This window comes from Odontomachus brunneus, unplaced genomic scaffold (genome assembly GCF_010583005.1).
Source record: "Odontomachus brunneus isolate Ranch 3 - 2012 unplaced genomic scaffold, Obru_v1 Obru_scaffold_001, whole genome shotgun sequence".
Taxonomy (NCBI): domain Eukaryota; kingdom Metazoa; phylum Arthropoda; class Insecta; order Hymenoptera; family Formicidae; genus Odontomachus; species Odontomachus brunneus.
The window spans coordinates 1,149,306-1,176,265 of NW_022639451.1; the positions used below are offsets into that span (position 1 = coordinate 1,149,306).

Here is a 26,960-nt window from a genome sequence, read left to right on the forward strand (position 1 = left end):
ATATATATATATATATATATATATATATATATATATATATATATATATATGTTAATTATTACAAGGTATTTTGTAATCTTATGTATTCATAAAAAACACCGATTTTTTCTGGTTGATATTCCGAAATTAAGATTCGATCATCTTATGCAGGTTTCGGAGAATTTTTCACAAACTTGCGTTTTTCCTTCCTCTCCTCGTCAACGGCGCGATGTGCGAGAATAATCGCGCATGACAGCCTTGACGTTTATCGTTGATGCGCCACTGATTAAATAAATTCCTCCGCTAAACGACACCGTGTACCGCGAAGCGCGCGCTCCACCAACGATATTCCAGTTTCCGGATGCGTGCAGAACGCGAAGTATACGTTTAGGCTCGGTCGAATGAAACGCGACATATGTGCGAGCGGGCGCGGTACAGCTGCGCTTACGCGAAATTGGAAACACGGGGAACCGAGAAATTTTCAGCATTTATGCGCAAATTCAATTCGGAACTAACGCACGTGGGGACTATAAATATCAATTTGCCCAAAATATTCCGTGTGATATACAACGCCGGGACGCGCGCGGCCGAGCCGGCGCGAAACAACAGACAACGGCGCCGCGGGAGAGAGAGTTGTGCATACTGAATTTATAAAGTTCATACCCCTCACACACCCGCGTCTTCGCGCCCGCTGCGCATCGTCCTGCACGCGTCCGTGCGTGCGACGAAAACGTCGCGACATTATCCGCATCGTTCGCCGCGTAATATATTAATAATGCGCTCTTAATCTGAGGAAGGTTAGCGTGAGGAACTTTTACTCGTTCTGGGGGGCCTTAAGGGGACGGCCGAAAACTTTGTCGACCAAGTAAGGTAAAAGTACCAATGTTTGGACGTGCTAATAACACTGGTATCTAATTCTGTAAATTCTTGTTGCTTTGGTTTTTAAATACGAATAGTTAAACTTGCAATATGTAGAATATATGTATGTATTCAATGTACGTATATATATTCTCCAAGTTGAAAGTTTACATATTCATATTTAAGGACCACAAAACAATAAGAATGTCCAGAGTTAGATACCAGTGTTATTCGTGTCCAGATATTGGTATTTTTATCCTGCCGACATTTTTCTGCAAAGTTTACGTTCATTGATTGCGCAGAATTACAAATGCTTTGACACTCGGCGAAAGTAGATGTGCAAAAGTGAATTTGAATGTTGCTTAATATGCGGTAAAAATGATAAAAAATTTCGATACTGACACATGCAGTTGTCAATTGGCGGTAAATATTTGCCTGATACAAAAGTTTTGTATATCGAGTGTGTTTGCCCCGTTAAGGAAAACTTCAAAGAACATTGTTGCACTTTTACAACTGAGTTTAGAAGTTTAAAAATATACGAAAAGTTTACAGAAAGATTTATATACAGAGTGGGGCAATAACTCTGTCCATTCTGCTATTTTCGCCATTTCGAACGATACAAGAAAATAGTACCTACAAAAGTTTGATGGTTTCGAAAGAGACGTAATGTACTAACAATGATTCTTTTGTAAGTGGAGGTATATAGAATATATATGTCAAGGTCACTTTAAAATTCTTAAACGAGATCACATGATTCTTTTAACACAAAGCATTTCGTCCGATCATTCTGCGTGTAAAAGTACTTAGGTAATATCAAAAAGTATGTGTGAATATTTTTCGAGAGATATTTTTTTTTATATAATCTGATACTTTCCAGTATATAAGAAAGATATAAAATATCTTATTTAATATTAACTTTTTGATAACCTTACCTTGATAATTTTCTACGTGGAATAACGGATAAAATTAGTTGCTATAAAAAAAAAAAACATAAAGAATCAAACAAAATTTCGTTGCATTTTGCAAATTTATTTATGCCATTGTGAAGATTAATATCACCGATCGATTCTTCTCGTCATTCTATTTACAAAAGGTTAGGTTATCGAATAGTGAATAGTTTCCGAAATATTTCATATTTTGTTTTTTGAAAGTATCAGAATAAAGCAAAAAATATTTCGGAAAGTACTCATTTTTTAATAATTTTGTTTTGGTACTTTTGCAGAATGATCAATGGAATCAGTGGCGTAGTCAGGGGGTGGGGTTGAGGGGACTGCAACCTCCCCGAAATTAATTTTCTGGGTTACGCTAAGTGTGAGAAAAATTTATTCAAGTGACCTTTTTTTTCGTCAAAAATAAAAAGTGCAGTCCCTCCTCGAAACTTTTTCTGGCTACGCCACTGAACGGAATTGATGTATATTGGAAAAACCCATATAGTACCATTTAAAAAACTCAAGGTGATTTTGAAATCTCTCATGCATCTTCACTTATAAAAGAATAATTGTGCGTCATTGCGCTCCGTCTCCTTCGAGATCATAAAACTTTTTTATCGACAATATTCTTCAATATTGTTTGAAGCAACAGAGATATTTGAGGCGAACAGAGCTATTATTCTCTGTATATGCGTAACTGTGTTTTCCGTTGAATATGGTAAAACAGAGTCGCGCACATTTATATATAAAATCTATATATTCACTTGCTAAACGATTTGCATTATTTTCTCTGATAAAGTTGCAACGTTCCAAGTTGTAATAATTGAGATATACTGTTGACGCGTTTGCATAGTAATCGATTTTGACAGGAGTCGAAATGACACGATGTAAGTATTGATGTTTTGTTATACTCTTATTTGATAAATAAAAATGTAATAAAAAATACGTGCTTCTTGAATCCACCATTACAATTCGAGATGTCGGTGTTTCATACATTGTCATTTCACTCCATTTCATAAATAATTGTTACGCCACTGCGTCAGTAATATCTCTCAATTGTGACAATTTGAAATGTTGCAACATTATTGGGAAGAATGTATGCAAACCGTTCGGTAACTAAACGTACAAGAAATATGAAAAAGGTAGCGTGATCGTGTTGGTGCTTATTTCACATTTTGACGATCGCTTCTACGTTATCGACATTTTTGGAGTTTGTCATCTATTTTGGCATCCTCCTAAGACTAAGAAAATGTTCCAGCTCATGCAATCTTTTGTTGACATTAATATTCTCTTATAATAAATAAATAATTAATCGCAACGGTATTGCAATTAGCCATTTGAATGGATATACTACTGCTTTTTCATAAAATGTTGTACACACAGAAAAATATCATTTTAGCGCTAAGAAAAATGACTACTCAGTTCGCTTTCCTTCTCTTAAATGATGATTATCTTCAACAAACAATAGTTTCTTAATAACAAACTTAGAATACATTCATCATAAGTTTGAGAAAAGCTCATTATCATGTACTCAAATACATTCTCTTTGCGAGAATATTATAAAATTTTATCGAAGATAAAGTGAACTCGACTCTGTGTAGAAAGCAAACCAAATTTTTCTTTTAATTTAATATTCCTGATTAAAATGTTAAACTTACTAGAATTTAGAGAGAGAGAGAGAGAGAATGAGTTTAATAAATTAAATATTATAAATTAAATATAAATAAATTTAACAAATTTGATCCTTATGACGCATTTATGATAGATGTGCAAATATGAAATATAAAATAAATATGAAATATACACTTATGAAATATTTGAAACAAGTTTACTTGAATTCAGTGTGTATTTTTTCGTATGTAATTGAGTGAATAAAAAATGATCCCTACATTAATCGTATTGCAAGTTATTACTATTTTGCCAGAATTAAGGCATCCGATAGTAAAATAAAACTCATATACGAATCACTTGAGGGAGTTTTCTCCGGAGCGTTGAATAAAGCTTTAATAATAATAATAAAAGTTGCTCACGCTACCTTTCTGAGGTTAGTAAGGATCTGCTGTAAGAAGGCGGGACGCATGGCCCATGTAACTGTTGAACTTTAATCCTCTCGTTTTAAACGCAAACCGCGAGCCCGTGTACACGCGTATCTCGACGCGAATCCACGGTTTATTCATTGTGCGCGCACACACACATACGCACACATATACATGACGCGATATTAGCGCGTCGTTTCGCGCGAGATCCAACAACAACGAATTAATCCACATAATTTAGCAAAGGTAATTACGCAGCGCCAGCAATGCGGGATACAACAAATCAATTTACATCCTGAGAAATAAATTTGCGCACACACGTGCATCACGGGGAAGAGGAGGAGGAGGGGGAGGTGGAGGAACAGGAGGAGGTATCATGCATTTATACTGTTAAGCGCGATTATTCGCGACACAACAACGCTTGCCGGTTGCAATCCGCCTAAGCTCAATAATGTGATTAATCGAAACAAGCTCGTTTCTGCTTCTCATTTAATTCGAATTGATTCTTCGAGCGATCGTGTATGTGGGGGTTATCGTGCCGGGGTTATCGCGCAAGCCGCCTAAGAGAGAATTTTACCTCGGATACGCATCCTCACGGTCGAGCTACAGCCCAGAGAGCGCCGCGGGAGTTCCGTGCAAAGACCTCTTGTTATAGAAAAGTTTCGTCAGCGGCTGCTCGCGGAAACCCCCGACTACATTTATATAAGAACTCGCAACTCGTATCGGACTAAATTTGAAGCGCGACTAACTCGTATCGCATTTACGTTGCAACAGATGAGTCGCGTCCCGTCTAGGGCTCCACGTCTGCACTCTTTATAATTTCCCTGCATCGCGCGCAGCTGACATGTAAGTCGGGATCGGGATAGGAGAACTATTTTTCGACGATATATCATGATCGATAGAAACGACGTTTCTCAAGTATGTATTGTCTATATTTTAAAAATAATGAAAAAATGTGGGAATATTACAGATTAATCTATATTGCATCTATCTATTTATATTGCAACTATCCCAGAGTGTGCTCTATATGCTAACATTACATTACCTAACCTGCAGTAACATGACCGACTTTCGGTCTATACATAGGATAGATATAAGGTCCTGCGTATGCGCGAGAATCCGAATATACTGCTACGATGGATCTAACGTTATGAGCGCGGCTTTGGGATATTGGGAAATTATTTTCAAGATTCTGGGCGTGCTGAGGGAGTGGAGTGATACAAACATACATTGTCACCTAGGAGATGATGCAACACGAAAGAAGCACACCTGACATCAATTTCGAAAATATAACTTTTTAACTGCGAATGCTACGATGGATCTAACGTTATGAGCGCGACTTTAGGATATTGGGAAGTTATTTTCAAGATTCTGGGCGTGTTACTGAGAGAGTAGAATGACATTAAGGCACATTGTCATCCAAGAGACGATGCAGAGCGAAATACGCACACTTCACATCATTTTCAAAAATACATTTTTGCAAACGCGAAAATTTCTTTAAGAAACTTCAAAAAATTATCCCAGGCTTAACTAACTCGGTTTAATAATTTTGCGGAAACACAAAACTTATCGGCTCGAATCTCGGCTTAATAATTTAGGGGAAACACAAAACATTTCGGTTAAATCTCGGCTTAATAATTTAACAGAACCTTAAAATACATCGGTTCGAATCTCGGCTTAATAATTTAGTGAGAAATTGTAACATTTTGTTTTGAGTCTCGGCTTAATAATTTAATTTGTTGTCTTTAATTTATCGAAATTTAATTTGTTATCTTGTCAATAACAAACGCGTATGCATAAGAAAATATCTCCGAAGAGACAGTATGTTGTATATAATACGACATAACAAGTTATAAAGTATATTAATCAAATAGTATATATAGAGCATAAATTGGGTATATATAAAACATATTTAGAGCATAAAAAAGCATATATAACATATAAAGAATATATAAATATAACATGTTGAAATATATCAGTTTAATGTATCATCAAGAAATAATCCGACGAGAAGGAAGCCTACCGAGTCAAAATTTCAATTTGCCATTGTTATGCAAGAATGATCCAATTAAAAAATTAGAAGCATATCAATGGATACTCCATTCACAACTTTTTATTCCAAATAAAAAAATTCAATCCTTATAGATGCTTGAAATGAATTAAGAAACAGTTTTTTTATTTCTCACCAGTCGCATGTTTTTGCACATTTTACTAAGAATTGAGCTAGTCAGTACTCTTAAAGAAATGGAAATGTTTGACTCGTTGAACTATTGTGAAAATCTCAGAGCTAAATTCTTTGGTTGGATCATTCTTACGTAACTCCGGCGAATTGCAAATTCCAATTCTTACTTTACTTCCCGTCGGACCCAATGCGATTTACATCTACGTGCATGCAATCTACATAAAGTGACGCTTTGTGTCTACTATATGAGCGTCTAAATTGAGCGCTCACCATTGCGCGTCGTCCCACGATGTCCAGGGTCCACCAGCCATCCTGTCGCTGCATCTGACACTGCAATGGTCCTCGCGTCCCACGTCGCCTGTAATTCACTCCCGACCACGGTAATCTAACGGAAGTTTCACGAACAATCCCGTCTTTCTTGAGGGAAACACTCCGAGTTGCGAATTGCGTATGAAATATCGCGAACTGCGTCTTTGAGGAAATATCGGCCTTTCGGGTAAACGACGAGTATGTGCGACGAATTCAGCAACGGTCCGATCGAGATGTAGTGTAACGCTTTGATACACACGCGATGTGAATCGCTTATGAAGAAAACGGAATCCGCGAGGGAACACGCAACGGGAAGGCTGATCTCGCGAAATCTCTCGATGCGTGGGCAAAGTAATCTGTGCGAGTAATTTTCACGTACGACACGGAATACCCCTAATGTAACGTTTCGATGGTGCAGCGTAGTAGGCTGCAATACAACTCCGCAATATTTTTGCGGATGACAACTCCGTAATACTTTTGTGAGGACAATTCCGCAATGTTTTTGCGGATAACAGCTCCGCAATACTTTTGCGAAGACAATTCCGCAATATTTTTGCGGATAACAGCTCCGCAATACTTTTGCGAAGACAATTCCGCAATACTTTTGCAGATAACAACTCCGCAATATTTCTGCGAAGTTCACTCGCGACTCTTTCGCAAATACGATACGGTGAAATTCGCAAACCTATCAAATTAATAATCACAAACACGAGTGTGAATGAGAAATCAAAAACTATGAAAATTGTGACGATATAGATAAAGATTCTGTTCAAAATTCACGCGAAAAAATGTTAGCGCGTTAGATGTCTGTTTTCGTTCGATGAAACTTGTCGCGCGCCGCGTAAGTAAACGAATAACTGCTCACATGCAGTGCTGCAAAAATGTGCTCGTGCACGCTGCAGCATTGTGTACGTTAGGAGAAGGCGCATGGAGGGGACATTTCTCCTCGCACGTTGCGGCGTACACAGGCACATTTCTGCAGCACTGCTTGCATGTCTGACTTGTGTACATCGCGTTTTTCGCGAAGGATCAACGCTCCCTAACATTGTCTATATTTGTGTCCTACATTAGAAAACTCTAACTCTAAGTGAAAAATTGAAACCTGAAAATTTTCCGACAATTGTGAAATTAATTTTGCGAGCAGTATATGTAATCACGTTAGATCATTTCGCGCAGATGCCGCACGATATCGAATTTTGCTTAATAACGAAGCACGAACTCTCCTTTATAAAATGTAATCACGATTCAAGCTCAGGCGAGAGAAAAAATTGAGAAAATTAACGAGTGGCGGAATATCTATGACGGCGCGATGTGATTGCGTATTTTCTGTGGCGCAATCCCTTTGCGCGTTGGCGCAATCTCTTTGCCTGTTGGCGCACTGCTCGAAACACCTGGAAGATCGCATTCAAGAAAACTAAATAATTTTACAAAATTTTGAATGTTTAGAACGTATACTCAATATTTTAATCATCTACCAGATAGTGTTGGAGTTTAATTAATAAAAATTTCCTCCGACAAAAATCGTCGACCAATCAATAATCTAAGTTAATCAATTTCTAAATGTATATACATTGGGAAAAAAATATTTAAAAATTTATTTGCCAAATTTATGTAAAATATGCATTAACACTAATATTATTATTTGAAAAAACGATCTTCCAATTGTTTCGAGCAGTATGATTTTTATCGGACGGCACGTACACATACTACAACTACAGCAAAGTAAATCGCATTGATTCGATAACCATGCACTACATCGAAAGACTTCTTTTCTTTCTATTATCAATATGTTTCTTATTTTGACTCACCAAACTGCCGATCAGGGTAGCCACATTCTGCTTTCGTTTCTGGAACACAAAAATTACATTTCACCGATTAGATTCGTGAACTGATGACGATTTGAGTGAAGAAGTTTGAAGGACTAAAAAAAATAAACGCGATATTTTTCACGCTGGAAAAATTTTTCGGAATGCATTCACACTTGGAATATTCCACTTTTCTTTTTCTCGACATTGCAAATAAATCTCTTAATCAGAACAAATTAAAATTTTTCAAGTGGTGATGTTACTCAGAAAAAATTCTCCCCGCGTGTAATTACGATTTAACGCGATCTTTGATTCGATTCAAATTATCCCAATTTCGAAAAAGAGAATTATTAATATTGTCGGATTTTTAATTAAAAATGTTAATTAATGAAACTCACCTTCGAGCTAACCCCGCTTAGCCCGAGCCAGATCCTCCGACGCAGCAGCTCCTAAGAGTTGGCTGGTTGTCTGTTTTGTCTCTGCAACAGAAAGCAACAGAAAGCAGATTTAATTTAGTATTACACACGACAGTGGAAGCATTAAAGAACTCAATTTCAAACAAAGAGAATTTCCAATTTTATCGGAATTATCGGGATTATTATTAAAATGACTGAATTAAAATGATTATATGAATTAAAATTAGTGAAACTCACCTTTGCGCCAACTCTGCCAGGCCCGAGCCGGATCCTCCGGCACAACATCCCCTTAGAGTCCAGTGCTCGTCTCTGCAACAAGAAAACACATTGAATTTAGTGTTAATTAGTTATAAGACGTTGAAAGCACTACGGAACTCGATTCCAAACAAGAAAATTTTCAGTTTTGTCGGATTTCCAATTATAAGTACAAATTATTAAAGGTCACCTTCGAATTGACTCAAACAGGCCCGAGCCGAATTCTTCGGCGCGGCACCCCCCAGGCATCGCATCCCCTAGCGCCGCGTGATTGCGCCTGCTCTATTGGATCTCTGTGACAGAAATTTAATTTAATTTAGTAATTTAATAATTTAATATGAATTAGTTACACGCGACAGCAAAACGAGGAAAAGAAATTATCATAACGGCACGCTCGAGTTCCTTTTCAATGCGCAATAAGAAATAATTAAATCATAGCTAAATAAAGAAATAATAATACCTGATTAATTAATGGATGATGATATTATTATCTAATCGACAACCATATAATAATATCTGATAGTATCAATTAATTACACACGATAACAAGATGAAGTAAGGAAATCGTCGTAACGGCACGCTCGAGTTGCTTCTCAATACGCAATAAAAATAATTAAATGACAATCGAATAAAGAAGTAATAATACTCGAATAATATAAATGGATGATGATAATATTTGATCGGCACTGAAGAACTCGATCGCGATTTCTCTATCTAACAAGTAAAAAAGTAAATGAAACGGTAATTACCTGTCGCGATAAAGCTCGCAACTACCAATGCGTTCGCTTCGACGGTTGATAGTGTTATGGTGTGATGTGCTCACGCACGCGTGTTTACAGAACCCGGCTGCGCGCCCCCTTCCCCCTCGGCGCCACTCAACGGCCCGAGCGGGACGTTACGACAGTCGGTTTACCTAGCCTTTGTTTGTTGAGCCTAGAGTTTTTGTTTGTTATCCAGGTATTGTTATTACCGATTATTCGATCATCATTATTTCTTATTATCCACTCACGGATATTATCACACGATTGTCGAGCAGATATTATTATCATTACCATTTAAGATATTCGAGTATTATTATTTCTTTATTCGATTATTATTCAATTTATTCGGTTATTATTAAATTATTGCTGTTATGCATAGGAAAGCAACTCTTGCGTGCCGTTACGACAATTTCTTTACCTTGTCTTTAATCAATTATTATTGCCGTTGCCCAGTTATTGTTATTCATTGTTATTACTGATTATTCGATCATCGTTATTTCGTTATTATCCATTCACGGATATTATCATTCGAGGATGATTGTCGAACAGATATTATTATCACTATTATTTAATATTAGAGTATTATTACTTCTTTATTCGATTATTATTTAATTTATTCGGTTATTATTTAATTATTGCTATTACGCGTAGAAAAGCAACTTGAGCGTATCGTTATGATGTTTTCTTTACAATTTCTTTGTCTTTGTTTAGTTATTATCGTCGCGATAAACAGTTACGTCGACTCTAAAGAAACTATATATATATATATATATATATATATATATATATATATATATATATATATATATTCTTTATTTTGCTTTATCATAGTTGTCGGAAAATCTAACCGCATGTAATCATAAACTTTTCTGCAAACTTTTTGTATCTTTTTTGATATCAAAAATAAATTCTGAAAATGTAGTAGTGATCTTTGAAATTTTCTTGCTTGCAGCATCCACAGTTTTGATATGTACAACCTACAGAATGTTTATATTAAACAAATATTGCACTAACTGACAGCTCAAAATTTAAACATATTTTTTTTCGTGTTCGTCATATATTGAGTAATGCTTCAATTAATTTTTGCATGCACTTTTGTTGTGTAAAAGCGTTTGTAATTCTGTGCAAGTAACAAGACGTAAACTTTGCAAAAAAGTCAATGTTATGTGGGTAAAGTTTTCATGTCCGGCATCCCCTTAATCGCAACCATGTTTCGTCGAAAGTTTCTAGTTGTCACGATATTACCCCCGATTGACTTTGCTCGTATCAGTACTACGGGATATCCGACGATAGCTCGAGTTACGCGCGAAACAAAAGTAGTTGGCGATGATGCTTCCCGGCGATCACGCTGCCGAGTCCCATGAAAACTGCGGATCGCGGTAAAAAGTCTAATTTCTACTCTTGTTCGCGCTCGTGTATGCAAATAATGTCTCCAGCTGTCCTTCCCGAATCGGAAGGAACGGAGGCAGGACTGCTGTGAGTTGCGGCAGACTGTGAAGAACATCTATAATTCAAGTTACGAGTGTGGAGCAGCGGAATCGGGAAATAGTCCGAGCAGTCTTGGGGGAAAAGAAGGAGGAAAGGGGACAGAGGGGTGGCAGATAAACCTGGAATAAAAGAGAGAATGGGTGCCGAGAAATAGTGAGAGCATATCGCGCAAGGAAGAGAATGAGACGGAGGAGACGAAAGGACGAAAAAGAAAAAAAAAGGAGGAGAAAGAGAGAGAGAGAGAGAGAGAGAGAGAGAGAGAGGGGGGGGGGGGGGAGAGAAGGGAATGAACACGAGGTATCGTTCGAAGGTCCAAGTGCGTCTGAGAGGCTAGTAATTTCTTTTTATATCCATCCGGCTCGATTCGAGCCGTTGCTTTCCCACTTTCGACCCTCGTATTTATCGCTCACAGCCTCAACACTCCGCGCGCGGGATTGCGCGACAGAATTTCTGCGTCGCGGGAGATCGGAAACTAAGTTTTCCACCCCCGTGAAAATGATTTGTCCGCGGGTATCTTTACCAACCGACCGACCGACCGGTGTCGCGAACTGCACATGGTTGAGTTGAAACCAGACTTTCGATTGTAAATTTGTCCCTTAGTGTGAACTCGTAACAAGCGAAAATTTTCTAACTACACAGAAAGAAAAAAATATCTAAAAAGTAAGAAATATTGTTTCGATGGGCATTAATAACATATTTAATTAAATTTGAAATTTTCTATTACGAGTGTTAAATAGAATAAACAATCGTGTTTATAAAAAGCTGATGTTTTAAGCAAATTCATATTTTCTTAGTTGAAAAAATATTTTATATCAGTATAATATATTATTGACACTCCACCCCCGAGTAAATACTTCTTATTTCTTAAATATTTTTTTCTCTTAGTGTGGTAAGTACTTGATAGTGCTCACTTTTCACGAATACGCATTAGAAGAAAAGATCCATGATTGCGATTCCCAGAAGTCTTGCGGCTTCTATTTGGAAATAGAGCAAGAAAAGAACAATTTCTTTCATTGATTTGACGATTCAATGGCTAATTGATCGCGCTGTTATGAGAAGGAAAGAAAAAATCACAAGTTCGTAATATCTCCGGATCCGTGAAGGTAAATTTCAACTGAACAAATTGCAATTGGTCTCGGCGATTGTGGAATTGCGAGGGAGGCGAAGAGAGTTCGGATATTATTACGTTATCATAAAATGGAGCACAATGAGAGACGCATAAAATCAACGCAACGCGAAATTATTGCTGTCGTATCGTAGCATTTAGTTAATTGCTAACGTTTTATCTCGTAATATATTAGAGAGTGAGCGGGCGAAATTAACGATCACGCTTGAAATATGTGTAGTAACTATCCCGTGAAAATGTATTTACGCGCGACGTACATGCTCGAGAGAGAGAGAAAGACTCGAAATTATGAGGCAAAAATTACGAAGTTTCGGATTACGCGCTGTCAGCGTCGATCTCTTCTCACTGCGAACCGACCAACCCGAGCAAAAGATTTGCGATGGCGCGTTAAAGGAATCGAATTGAATTACCAATCTCCGAAGCCGCGCGTTGTTAAACAACAATGAATATATAATCGAATATAAATATATGATCAATCTTTCACTACGGAGCGTATCATATATTAATACGCCGCAGGAAATAAACATCTTCTTTTAGATGCTCACCGATGCATAAATTTCTAAGCAAGATATTTACGTATATCTGTATCTATAAATCAACAAAATCAGTTTAATCCCGACTAGTTCGATATATCCGATGTTATAAACACTGAAAAATGTACCCTACGTCGAGGATGTCGCGTTTCCTTCGTCATGAATAAACACACGGTTCATGAATAAATATGCCAGTCATTGTCCCGCGTTCGAGCTCTTTCTTCCCCGAGTCGAAATTTAGATTCCGCGTTAACCCTACAAATATCGTCAGACTTGAATACAGTGAAGGAGATAACGCATTTGTTGCGCTGCTTTGATTCTACAAATTGTAATTTATTGTCGTTTCTTCTCCATGGGAAGACTTAAAGAAGGACTTGTTGAGAGTACTTACCCGAGTCGAAATTTGGATTCTACATTGACCCTGCAAATTCTGTCGAACTTGAAGAGTCAATGAGGGGTCTTGAGATGTACAATGAGATGTACTTGGAATGAAGCTATTGACCTACCTTCATGCTGCAGATGGTTGTCTACTGTCGTTTACTACTGCTTCTGTGTTAAAGAAGTTCGAGGCATTCGTTTAAGAATTATTTAATATATTTAAGCTTCTTATTTATTTTTAATTATTTTACTTACTTTTCGATATTATTTAATATTGGTTTTTTTTTATTACAAAATATTTTTTAATAGGATTTTATTTTTGTATGAAGAAAGTATTGTAGTAAAAACTAAAATAAAATTGTAATAAATTACAATAAAATTGTTGTAATCTTGCATTATACATACTATACATAACTATAACCGAAATTACGATCAAATAATTATGTTTGATTTTTTTATCAAATTATTGTAATTATTTTAAATTTTTATATTGTATATTAGATAGATCGTCAAATTTACTATCTCTATAATAATTTATATTACATTAATTATTGTTATGCAAGAATGATCCAGCTCACATGGAGTATGTTTCGAAAATGAAGATGAATATTTGATGCATAATTTAAAAAGTATAGATAATACTGACATTTTTCGCAATCGCGTTCAAGAAGTCAAGCATACTCAATTTTCTTTTCTTTAATATTCATTGACAACTTTAACCCTTAAGAAATGGATAAAAAGGACAATTAGTAAAAAAGTTGCAACTAGTAGAAAATAAAAACTATTTTTCAATTATTTTTAGAAGTCCATAAAGTTTGAATCTTTTTCGTTTTCTTATAGGAAGATAAATATGACCTACCTATTGGTAAAACAAAAACTCATAAATCATAATTTTATAGGTTGGATCATTCTCACATAACTATAACCAACTTTGATATAGTTCAAATTCACTAGGAAATTATTTAGCAAAGCTCGTTCCCTTCTCTTTTTTCGAATATTCCTCCCTTGAATACAGGTAACAACGCATATTAAAAATGTCACGAGTCGAGAAAGAAATATGAAACGCGCGCGCGCAAGAAGAGTCAAATACGAATGAGTCACATATTATTTTGAGGCCACGAATAATCGATAAATCATGGAACATTCCATGTAATATTGCTCTTATGTACGTTATTCAGCGATTTAAAAACTTGTGAGATTGAAATATGAATTATAAGCGACGTCTTCATTACTTACCTTAGCACTTATCTTAAGGGGATCTTAGAGGACTAACGAACTCCCCCCCGATGTATCTCCTCCTGTATATAGACAGAAATTATCCGATGAAAAATTAACTAACAGATATTTCCGATCAAAGTTACCGATGAATTTTTATATTCCATTAGGATATCCGATTAATATTATCTGATATTTCTTATCGGATGTTTCCTGGTTGGATATAAAAATTTATCGACATTTTAATCGGAAATATCCGTTTGTTAATTTTTTATCGGGTCATTTCTCTCACAAGTAACACTACCCAAGTGCCACACGCCGATCTTCTTGAAACTGCACACATGTGATACATCGAAAAACAATAGACACGTATTTTTTTATTTTGGCTAACAAGGCATTTTAAGGTTAGAAAACGCATTCGAAAAACACTCTATAGCACCATGATAACTAATGCTACTCCTAAGCGTCATTCCTTTACAGCTTTTACGACATTACTCTATTATAATTTCATTATCTGAATGTTTCTGAAGTCGCTAATTATGATTTTGACATTAGTTTTGCGAGATTCAAAATGGCGGACCGAAATCGCAGACATTGCAAAGACTTTATTCAAAGTCAGTTTTTTAGACCCATGATTACGATATTGGCATCAGTTATATTAATCTAGAGGACAATGAAATTATAATAGAGTAATGCCGTAAAAGCTGTAAAAGAAATGACGCTCAGGAGTAGCGTTAGTTATCATTGTGCTATAGAATGTTAAATTTTCGAATGCGTTTTTTAACCTTAAAATGCCTTGTTGGCAAAAATAAAAAAATACGTGTCTAATGTTTTTCGATATACTACATGTGTGCAAAGTTTCAAGAAGATCGGCGTGTGGCACTTGGGTAGTGTTACTTGTCAGTATAAAAATAGGGATGCGGACCAATCAAGAATCATCATGCTTTGTTTTAACTCTGATTATATGAAATTTATATAGATTTTTAGATAGGATAAGTAGATTTGTATGTTGAATTATTTAATAAGGATTAATGTGTAAATGGATAAATAGGTAAATGGGTAAAAGAAGAACACTTAATCTCATCTCTTCCTAATTTTTCTTTTCTTTTTTTTCTTTTTTCTAACCTCTTAAGTGATATGCCCGAAAATTTTTTGTGGTGAAATATGAAATTCTTTTGGATTTACATAAACTATTGCATTCTTTCTAACTCGAAGCAAATATAAATTTGGTATATTTTGCATTATATTTTTTAAAATGAATAGTAATGAAGAGAAATCTGCATATATATTTATTAAAAGAATTCGCGGCAAAAAAGCATTATTGAACGTGGAAATTAACATTTGCACGGAATTTATATTCCAAGGCCAGTATTCATAGAGTTGTAAACTATTTAAGATTTTTGATTGACAACATAATCAATTACAGACTCTTATTCATAGACCGTTTCTCAATTGTTCGGATTAATGAATATTTCTTAAATAACATAAGAAGTACAGATTTGATCAACTAGAAGTCAATGAAGCTATAATAATATATAGGTCGAACGATGAAAAATTATGAATGCCAGGCTAAATTTCGACTCGGATATTTCTTTATTCTCGGTAACTCGGTCGCAAACTTTTGGTATAATAATTAATTTGCATACCTTGAAAATATACATATCGTTGCCCTTCTCCATCTCGGCGTTCCGCGTTCTTTATCCTAGTTTCTCGTCCTAACATCCTGGTTGCTCCATCATGGTATTGACACTGACACTCGCGTAGATACGATTCAATCAAAGACACACGCGTGTTAAATAACGCGATACCGGCAAGAGATTAATTAAGGATCTCAAAACTTTGAAATCACGAAAAGTTCAAAATCACCCGAGAGAAATAATAAAAAGAAATCCACCGACACACACATAGTCCGTGGTATGTGTCTTGTTCGCTAGCCCGGAACTGAATGGAAACATCCGGAAGAGTCCGCGAGGCACAGGTAGACTCGACCGCCTTGAAAGTTGCGAATGTTTTGTTTGTGTAGAAAAACAATTTACAACAAATGAATACACGTGATCCGCGGTATGCGTGTTGCTCGCCGGTCCGGAACTGAATGGAAACGTCCGGAAAAATTCGCAAGGCATCAAGATAAACTTGAAGGTCTCGAATGTTTTGACTGTGTGATCGCCTGGCGCTCATCCATGAGCAACGACTATTTGCGATGGAAGGGAATGTGTTTACACTTCTTGTCGATTGTTCCAGTACTCTCACGCATCGCGCACTTTTTTCTTATTATCAAGCGTTATATTACATTTTAAGCAAAACTTTGTAAGCGCTTAAGCCTCCGCGTGCCGTGTTGGATCTGTGGATCTTGGATCTTGTATCCGAACGAATATTTAATTGCGCTTATCAATTTTCATAAAGGAAAAATTATATAGGAGAATTGCTAAATATATCGTGCAAATTTGTTTGTAGACTTTTATTTTATTACATTATTATATCTTATAGCTGAGACTCTTCTATTTCTATTAAAAAAAATTGTATTTATTCTATTCTATAAAAAAATGTATGTTTAAAAATATTGATTTTTAACAAAGTTATATAGTATTTTAAAGTTGACATACCTAGATTTGTGTGTGGGTGTATCCTAATAAAAAATATGATAGTCGACAAGGATTAATTGAAATATTCGCGATTGAAATTCCAAACTTACTAGAAAACTTTCGAGAGATATAGCAGATTCTCAATTTCGAAGCTTGAAAACTAAAATTATACCGGTGTGATTTCGATTGCAAATTTACAATTTGATCGTGGTGTCGGTATTGCTAACGTATCCGCTCGAGAACATTGTGTTTCGTGTAAATATATGACTGGTTTGGAGAAAAAGAGAGGAAGGATAAGACGAGGGGAGAGGGAAGAGGAAAGAGAGAGACGACAACGAGTTTACGACACTCGTGACAAGAAATTGCCGCCACGATGAACTTTGAGGAGGACTTGGAGGTTGTTACAACCTACCGGAATGGTTGCTCGATGCTCCAAGTTGCAGCCAAGTACTTTTACAATACGAACTACCGCGGCGGTGTGTAACCGTCTAGCACAGTGAAGCGCAGCCCCCGCGTGCGCTTGTACGCGTACTTCGCCGATTCCTGTAAGTTCCGCGCGAACTATCATTGGTAATATCTACGCCGGTAACTTAGACGGCACCTTGGTCCGGTTTATTGTGATTCGATTATCATCCCGGTAGGATACGATTATCTTATCGTGCCGCGCCGTGGCACAAAGGAGAAGCGAAGTTTCCTCTATTAAGAACCTACACGGGTCCGAGATGATTCGCCGGGGGGCGTTCGCTTATCCGATGGAGTTTTATGAGGAGCGTTCCCGGCCTCTCCTCTGACGGTGAGCGCGAACGCACCTGGAACGCATTCCTGGTTCGCACGCGGCTTTATGCGCCAAGTGACACGTGCTCTTGCGCGAAGCGCTCACGTGAGCGTTCGCACAAGAATATCTGGACGGAGAATTTTATAAGAGGAAAGCTTTAATTAGCAGCAAAGAGGAAGTTGCAGTACTTTGGATCATTCGACACACACGTAGCTACTTCTTACAAAACATACTACTGTGTCCAAAAAGTAAGACCAGTTTTTATTTATTTCAAAAAATATTTATTTATTCTTCCAAATCTATTTCGTCGCCTTCAAAGTAATCCCCTCCCGACACAATACACTTATGCCAACGTATTTTCCAGTCCTCGAAACGAGAATTAAAGTCGCCCTCCGGGATGGCTTTCAGAGCGCGTAGCGATTCACGTTGTATCTCTTCTATCGTCTCAAAACGATTTCCCCGCAGTGGTCTTTTGAGTTTCGGGAATAGCCAGAAGTCACACGGTGCTAAATCAGGCGAATATGGTGGTTGTGGAACGATATGGATCGAATTTTTGGCGAAAAAGTCACGAAGAACGAGTGCAGTGTGAGAAGGTGCATTATCGTGATGCAAAAACCAAGAATTGTCTACCCACAATTCTGGCCTTTTCTTGCGAATAGCTTCACGCAAACGACGCATAACACTCAAATAATACTCTTTGTTGATTAGCAAGCATAAGTTCTTCGATTTTCTTGACGTGTTGTTCATCGGTAGAGGTTGATGGTCGTCCGGAATGCTCTTCGTCTTCAATACTTTCACGACCTTTTTTGAACTGTTTATACCACTTGTAAACATTCCTTCCCGACAAAGTATGGTCCCCGAAGGCTTTCTGCGACATCCTGAACGTTTCTGCACCCGAAATTTCATTCCGCAAAATTTAATGCAACTTCTTTGCTCAATATAATTAGACATTGTAAAAATCGCTGAATGCACTTTTAGCGTCGTACAAAACCAAGCGTAAAGCAAAAAGTAATGAATGTTTTGACATGAAATTTGTCACAGATGTCTGTCACAATGCTGCCAACTTAAAAAAAAAAAATATTTATGATGTGCGGTTTACCCGCGCGATTTAAATTGAAAACTGGTCTTACTTTTTGGACACAGTAGTATGTAATTTACAATAAATTGACGTTGCAAATTAATTCATAGATGCTTCTTTAGGTAGTTGTAAATGTTCCAATTGACGCAAGTTCCTATAAAGCCAGCTGAATATATCTGAAGAAGCAATGACGGAAATATCTGAAATACTACAACTTCCCCTTTATAGCTACCCGAACCGAAATTTTATACCAAATTATTTATTAAATCTGCTTCTAAATTTTCCTACCAAATTTCTTCTAATAACAGATCTTCTAAAGGTTTACTTTCGATCTCAATTTAACACTTACTTTGATACTCTAAAAAATCCATATCAACTTCTTTTAATTCTATTTAACATAATAGCATTGCCAAAGGTTTTTTTTTAGGATCTGTAGCATTTTGTACATTTTGTCATTTAAAGGCGCTAAGTGTGATTTGGTTTTCCATGTGTATTAAGTATACATAGATCCTTCAGAATATACGGTTATTAGAAGGTTTGGGTCTTGAAAGTAAAGGAAAAATTTCGACTCGGGACTTTAACCTAAAGAAGGATCCCAAGTCGAAATTTTGATCCTACCTTTGACCTTAATATTCTATTTAATGCTTACTTTGATATTCTGAAGTCTATATCAGCCTCTTTTTATTCCATTTGACCTACTTGGCATTGCCAAGAAATCTTTAGAATTTACACATGGTATTTCGTGCGTTCTCTATCATTTAAAAGCACTGAGGATTCAAGTTTTCATATGTATTAAACATATACTAATTCTTCAAAATATGTGTTCCGTTTCACACATATGCGTGCATTTATCTATAATTCATGTTACGTATACTATAAAAAATATGTGTATATGAGTGAAACGGAATACAATCTATATAGGTGTTAATAGATCAATAGTAGAAATAAAATTGTGACTCCACAATTTCTTCTTTTCGTACAAATTTCTTTTTTAGATCTTTTTTTTTGTAGGATATCGCGTCCAGATATTCATACGTCGACGTTCGCGTATCATCTCAGTAGACCAAATTACCAAGTGCGACATTGGAATCCCTAATTGGTGCTTGGAAGTTACGGTCTCTCCTGGTACCGGCTTCTTCTCTAGGATGGACGATAGACGATCCTGTGCGAGCTCTATTCAATTCCGCTGAAATACACTAAAGCTCTTTAATCCCGGAGCAGTCGCTCGGGTGACGTGTGTCAAGCGGTCTTCTCTTTCGACATCTCGTTCCCCGACGATGAAGCTCGCGATTTAGGCGACCTCCCGTGTAGCAACGTCGCGCGGTGTCGTCGCCGACAAGTGACGTGAGAATAGAGCACGCGAGGAATTCACCTGAGAAAATTTCATCTTTTAGCCTCGGTGAGAATCTCGGGAGTCAATTCGAGAGACGAATGCGGAGCGCATTAAGCTAAATGTTTTAAGAGTCTAATAATAACAGTCATTGTTTGAGCCAAATATCGATGGAAGATTGTCGCCGAAATTTCGTTTCAAAATGCAACTTTAGAGGTGATGTATAGCCCCACACAGTTACATGTTATAGGCAGAATTTATAAAATATATATAAAATAAGCGAACAAATGGGACCAGATATAATAGATCGCAATTTAATTGGGCGCCATACGTGTAGACAGGAAGTAACGGAAATAGAAGCTTTCTTCATTAGACGAGCGAAGAAACTCGAGCAACACAGAGCAGCGGACTTGTTTAATCTCGTTACTTCTCGGTGAAGTTCCTCTTTCCTTCGAGCGCAAGCGTACCATCTCTCATACAGTGCCAAGTAAACAATCAAGACATTTATGGCCACGGATCAATAAGTGAAGGAGCGCTCGCGAAAATCTCTTTCTAAAGTCAGCAAGTCCGTGGATATATAGTCTACACATAGGAAATATTACCTGTCAAAGATCCGAGAGAATAGGGTGAAGCAGAGTTTTACTAATGCTCTGGTGTTCGATTAGAGAGTCACAGTGTTCAATAAAAAATAGAATGGCAAGAGAAAGAGGGAAAGGGAGAGGCAGAGAATTGCCGGATTAAGCATGCTATTCCATTATTTGTTACTAATACCTATGAAAGGATTAAAGTTTGTAGGTTTGTGAACCTTTCATGCCGCTTTTGTTACAAGCTATTCACAAGTTAACGCGATAACGCAACGTCAGAACCGTTTATCAGGATTATTGCAGTTAAATACAACCGTTGCAGTTGAGAATTGAATGAATTTGCACGATTACGAGTAAATTGTCAACGACTTGAGGAGATGTTAAAGTGGATGACGAATTTGCAAAATGTCGATAATAAAGAGGTGATTGATATAACGTTATGTCAGATGAGCACTAATATGATATAACATTATTCTCTTTGTATTTTTTATACATTTTGATCTTATATAAACGTATGCTGTTTTGTTTTACCATATTTGGCGGTAAACATAATCTTTAAATATAATATAGAAATATAATATAAAATAATAAATATATATAATATAGAAATGTTTTTGCAAATGTTTTGTATGCTTTTAAGCTTCCAAATTAAGTTGTAAAGACGTAGTAATGTTCTTTGAAAATTTTCTAAGCGCAATAAATACACGCTCGATATGCACACTGACAAAAAAATATCTAAGAAATAGTCAACGTTTATTCGGTAGATATTATATGTATGTGTGTGTGTATATAAAACATTTATCTTTCTTTCTATAGTAATATAAAATCTTTTTCAAATAAAAAAATATACATTTTCTCAAAACTTTAAGAAAACTTAATCTTTTTATGAAAAAAGCAATTATTTATTCTATATAAATAAAATAAAACTGGATTTAAATAAATATGTTACTAGTACTGACCAAATAAATATTTATTATTTTTTAGATTTTTTTTCTCTCAGTACAGAACTTTTACATCAAGCAAATATTTACGCTATTTTATAGTTCCAGATGTCAATTTTGAAATTTTGATATCGTTTCCATCATATATCGAGCAATGCCTCAATTCACTTTTACACGTACTTTCATTGTGTAGAAGCATTAATAATTTTGTGCAATAAAAAAAACGTATACTTTGCAGAAAAATGTCAGTATTTTGTCGATAAAGTCATCGAATATAGCATCCCTTTTATAATATTGATCTCCATGAGTTTTTTTTTTGAAAACGTGGCGATTTTTTCTCGTAAAATCAAACGCAATCGCGACATAAATATTTGGGAATGGGAGAGGAAACTATTATTTATATTATATGTTTATGATTCTTTTACCGAGATACGCGACCAAATATTTTATATTATCCTCCCGTTAGAATTATATTAGATATATCATTATCTCTCAGTCTTAATCTACTTTGTTAATCCACAATGCCATCTTATAACGTTCGATAATTCACCTTTAGTTCTCTAATCAATATACAATTCATCCGCATGTTAAAATAATCCGACTATAGTCTAACAGTTAATATATAATTTATTGACATTGATAATCCTGACATATTACATGAACTAATGAAACATAAGAATGGTGTCAGTGATTTACAAGAATGTAATGTCTGTGCGAGCCGGTTTATAAAAATGCGACGATTTATTTATTTGTAGCGTGAAGATCGAACAGAGGTTTGCTTTGCAGCTCACTAGCTGAAGTATTGCGCAAGAGCAAAGAATTCATTACAGGTATCGAATAATAATGTAATAAAATACGACTTTTCATACTGGTTGTATGCGCAATTGTAATGTTTGCGCGGCGAACCGCGCATCCTGATTCGCGACGTATAGTCAGCTCTATACAGCTTTAATACTAATCTTCTCAGTCCTGAATACTGTTTATAAAATAAGTAACATTTAGCGCGTAAAAAATAAAATAACGGCTTTCACATTAGGTTCGTAGAAAAATTATAAAATTTCTTAACTTATGCCTATATCACCCATCTCTTCAAAGTAGCTTCGCTTCGATAAACCTCAGATAGAAACGGCTTTCGCTTCACGATTTCGTAATATTGGGCCACCGGGTTTTGAGGTAGACGAATACGCTGTAAAAAAATACTGCGAAAGTACACAGACAACAGGCTTTTTAAATAGTCATGAACGACAAGTGGTAGCGCAGTGATCGATACCTTATCTTGATTTGTTACGATGCAAATGCGTATACATGCTTGTCACTTGTTTCTTTCTCTTGTTTAGTTGACTATCTATCTAGATAAATATTGTACTAGAATTATTACCGCTATTATTTATAGTTACACAGAAGCGAAATTCAATTACATACAAACGAGAATACCGCGAGAAATGTCTTTTACTCATTGACAATAACGTGTCACGGCCAACGTGTCAGTCTTTTATGCGAGATACGCGCGTTCGTTTTGCGTCTACGTTAAACACCGCTGTAATTCGATGATATTAAATGCATGATCTTAGAAAGCCACCTTCCTTTGTGGACATCGCATGATTAGTATATCACGTACACCCGCGCGCGCCTCAAACTCTTGGCGTACAGTACGTCGGCGTCAGTGTGATGGAGCTTGGCTACTTTGATCTTAACTAATCAAGCGAGTAGTCAATACATCGACGTGCTACACAACCTCAGTCTAATGACCTATCATCGATGCATAAATCAGACGTCGAAGTTATGTGATCACTTACGCTATTATAGTCCCCGGAATGTTCGCATTATTGGACAAGTGATCACAGTGGGTCGGCTTATTTTCCCTTACACATAGGGGAGAGCGGGTCTAGATGCCCCATATTTCAGAATTTCGAACTTCTCAGACAACTGACACACTGTTATGACTGATTGTACCTACATGATAGAGGCAGCCTTCCTCATGGGCGCTAATGTCCGTCAATGATTCTGTTAATCGTATATATTAATCGTATATATTGTTTTGTAATAATCAAAATACAAACATGTAACGTGGCCATCTTGCCCTAGTACCGGGTTTAATTGCCCAATAGCGCAGAAAAAAGACAAAAAAGACATGTATAAAACTTATCCTGTGATTAGTAGTTTCGGGATTTCCACGGCAGGTTTTCACAACCCTTTCTTCGACCCTTAATTGTGGGCCAACTTTACCTCGTCCGTCCATATATTTTATTTCAATCAGTTTACCAATGAAAATTGCTTTTATTATCCAAAACGTATCAAACTTGCAAGAAACTTCATTCTAATTAATAACACGTCGCTTAACTTTGTTCACTCACAACGGTGAATGTTAATACAAATTTTCGTAAGGTTAAAAATTTTTAAGCTTTGCTATTACTAAATCAATTTTTTAATATTTTTTAACTATAACATTATTTCGATTTTGGAATTCGGGGAAAAGTATCTATGTCCTAAAAGGAACATTCCGCGATTTTTTATGCTATTCCAAGATAAGAGTACTAAAGGAACATATGAGTAAAATATTCCTGCGGCCATCTAGACTCGGTCTCTTCTACATATATATACAGTGATTGATCAAATTATTAGAGACACGTAACGCACATACAAATTTTAATTTATATATGCGTATATTTGTTTTTATTCGTATACTGGAATTATTCGTATACTAAAATCTGATCCTGCACAGAGAAAAAGATTGATTGAATTAATGTGATAATGCACGATGAATGCGTCTTGGATGAAGGAAACAATACTTCTGGTTCATTAGAACTAAATTTGTTTCATAAAAACCAGAAAATCTGTTTCCTTCAACGAAAAATGTAATTTGGTTATGTCATTGTCATACTGAGAGAAAAAATATTTAAAAAAACGAATAATATTTGTTTCGTTGGGCATTCATAATATATTCACTTGAATCTAAATTCTTCTCTATTTAAAGAAAATAAACAATTGATTTCATGAAAAGTTAATGTTTCATGGAAATGCATATTTTCTTAGCAGAAAAATATTTTAGTATATTTATTTAGTATAAATATTAATATATTTTATTTATATTAGTATGTATATTTATTATCGCAATATATTCATTTATATTGGTAAATATGTTATATTAGAATATCTACTAAATAAGTAATTTTTATTTCTCACAGTTGCTAGATATTGTTTCTCTCAGTGCACGTTAATGCAATCAGACTTCTTGTCTTTCCGTGTGTTCGAAGAGACGCAAAAGAGGCAAGTTAAGGTAGGCAATAATCGAAACTGGTTTCACTCCTCACACATATATTCGGTATACTTTTTATCACGGAATTATGACTACTTATGACTACCGACATCTGTGTATAATCGGTTCCACGGTGCTGCGTAGCGTATCATTCGGACGCGCTATTTAAGCTCCTGCAACTCGTGCCCAATTCGGTCTTTATGCGCGACTCGTCAGCGTTAATTTCGTCGCGTAAACGTCGTTGGCATCACTCAGCAGCGTTTGAATCGGACATTTGTCCTTCGCGTACCAGCGCGACAGGGCATGGTATCTTTTCGGGCTTTTCCGTTTATGTAGCGCCTCGCAGAGAGCACAAACCGCCCGTTTCGTGCTGGATCCGACTCGATAATATTTCTTCCATTGTAGGAAGCTTTGATACCGTCGCAGATCCTTGGAGAGATATTTCAAGTACGCGGCGAGCTCCTTCGGACTCTCAAAGTCCAAGGCATTCACGTAGGAATTCGGCGGTGCAAACTGACTGTAGTTGGCGCCCCCGTAAACCACCGGTACGACATTATACCTGCGGGAATATCGATAAGAGAGAGTCCCATTATTGCTTGATAGTATTTCGTCGCGCTTTCAGTCGCGCGTTGACAATAAAAATGCGCGATGACAAGCGCGAAGTGAGGTAAAATTAACATGAATTTGCCTCGAGATTAAAATGACAAATCGAAATGCAACAGGGCCAAAAAATTGAATTAAGCAACGTTTGTTTTTTGGAACAAAAACGCGGTCTAAAGTTCGCGTGAAGTTGAAATAGACAGAAGAGTGAGACTCCTCCGCGTAAGGCTGCGATAAAGATGACGCGATTAAAACGTTAAATTTGATAATAATAACGCGTGTGTGCATCCTTAGTGCTTTATCATGTTATATTGCGCCAATAAGGTCTCGAATGCGGGCTAAGTGCTATTCAAGTGCTGGCTAAAGAACCGAACAACCCGTTGGATCCTCGTATGGCAAACAATCATGTTGACAAAAGAGTGAAAAATTGAGCGCGAATATTTATTCGCCGTCATATATAGAAATAATCAACAATGGAAACTTTACAATTTTTTTAAATTACATTTATGAGGCAAATATACTATATCGATTTAATCATTTGATCCGCATTGAATTTAATCATAATATAATCATTGAATTTAATCATAATATAATGTAAATTTTTTATTCCATTAATGCAGCAACAAATTTACTAAAAGTTACACTCAGATTTTCATATTACATTTAAATGTTATTTGAGACAAATTTTATCATTTTTTTTCATATTTCTACTTGGTTATTCTATTTGTTAAATATGAATGCCATTCATAAGAGACCTTCACAAATTGACTAGTAAAGTTGTTGCTAAATTAAAAAAAAAACTAGGGTCTTCTCTAAAATCTGGAAAGTGGGATGCGCACGGTTTATCATTACGCTTCGTTTGCGTGCTTCGTGCAATTCGCAAACAACGGTAAATTTGTTGAAATTATCGTCATATCGGCTCCATCATGACGACAATATTTCAGTTGCTGAACGGTTGCCGGTAGTCTAACGATGACTTTGTGTCTATTATTAAACATCAATGCCGCGTGACGCGATGCAGCCGTCGCGATTTACGCATGAATCGAGAATAGGCCACGGTGCTCGATCGCCCTATAGATAATGCAACGACGCCGGAAAGGTCAATCTTGAAGCGTACCAATTCGGACATTACTAAGTGACTGTCACTCAAAAGCCACGACGACGAAGGGGATAATTTTAGTTTCGCGAGAAAGGATTCCAAGAATAGGCTGTTTTATTCCTGGCGACATTTCCAATGCAAGAAACGAGTCGATGAGACGTCTTGTCCACGTCGATTTTCCGCTCTTTTCCAATGGCGCCTCGGCATTCAAACACCTGATTCACGGCACCGAACCGTTTACTCCGCGACTTCGCAAGGAGCACCGTTGGCGAGAACGGTGAGTGAGAAGTTGCTCGCGCGACCATCAAGGGAAAACGCTCGACTTCGCTGGATAGATAGTTAAATTGTCTTTACTCCTTTCTCCCTCCCCCTTTCTCTCTCTCTCTCTCTCTCTCTCTCTCTCTCTCTCTCTCTCTCTCTCTCTCTCTGTCTCTCTCTCTCTCTC

General features: G+C 36.5%; 2 protein-coding genes across 4 annotated transcripts in view; one reads left to right on the forward strand and one right to left on the reverse strand.

Moving 5' to 3' along the window:
- Nucleotides 1–26,960, forward strand: part of LOC116847839 (lachesin-like) — a 549,068-nt gene that overhangs the window by 289,934 nt on the left and 232,174 nt on the right. The window lies entirely within an intron of this gene.
- LOC116847694 (alpha-(1,3)-fucosyltransferase C) overlaps nt 24,859–26,960 on the reverse strand; it is a 60,271-nt gene continuing 58,169 nt past the window's right edge. For all 3 annotated transcript variants that reach the window (XM_032823096.1, XM_032823180.1, XM_032823009.1), the window contains one exon: nt 24,859–25,375. In XM_032823096.1, coding sequence (XP_032678987.1) covers nt 25,015–25,375 — 361 coding nt within the window. In that variant the 3' untranslated portion in view covers nt 24,859–25,014. The remainder of the gene's footprint in view (nt 25,376–26,960) is intronic.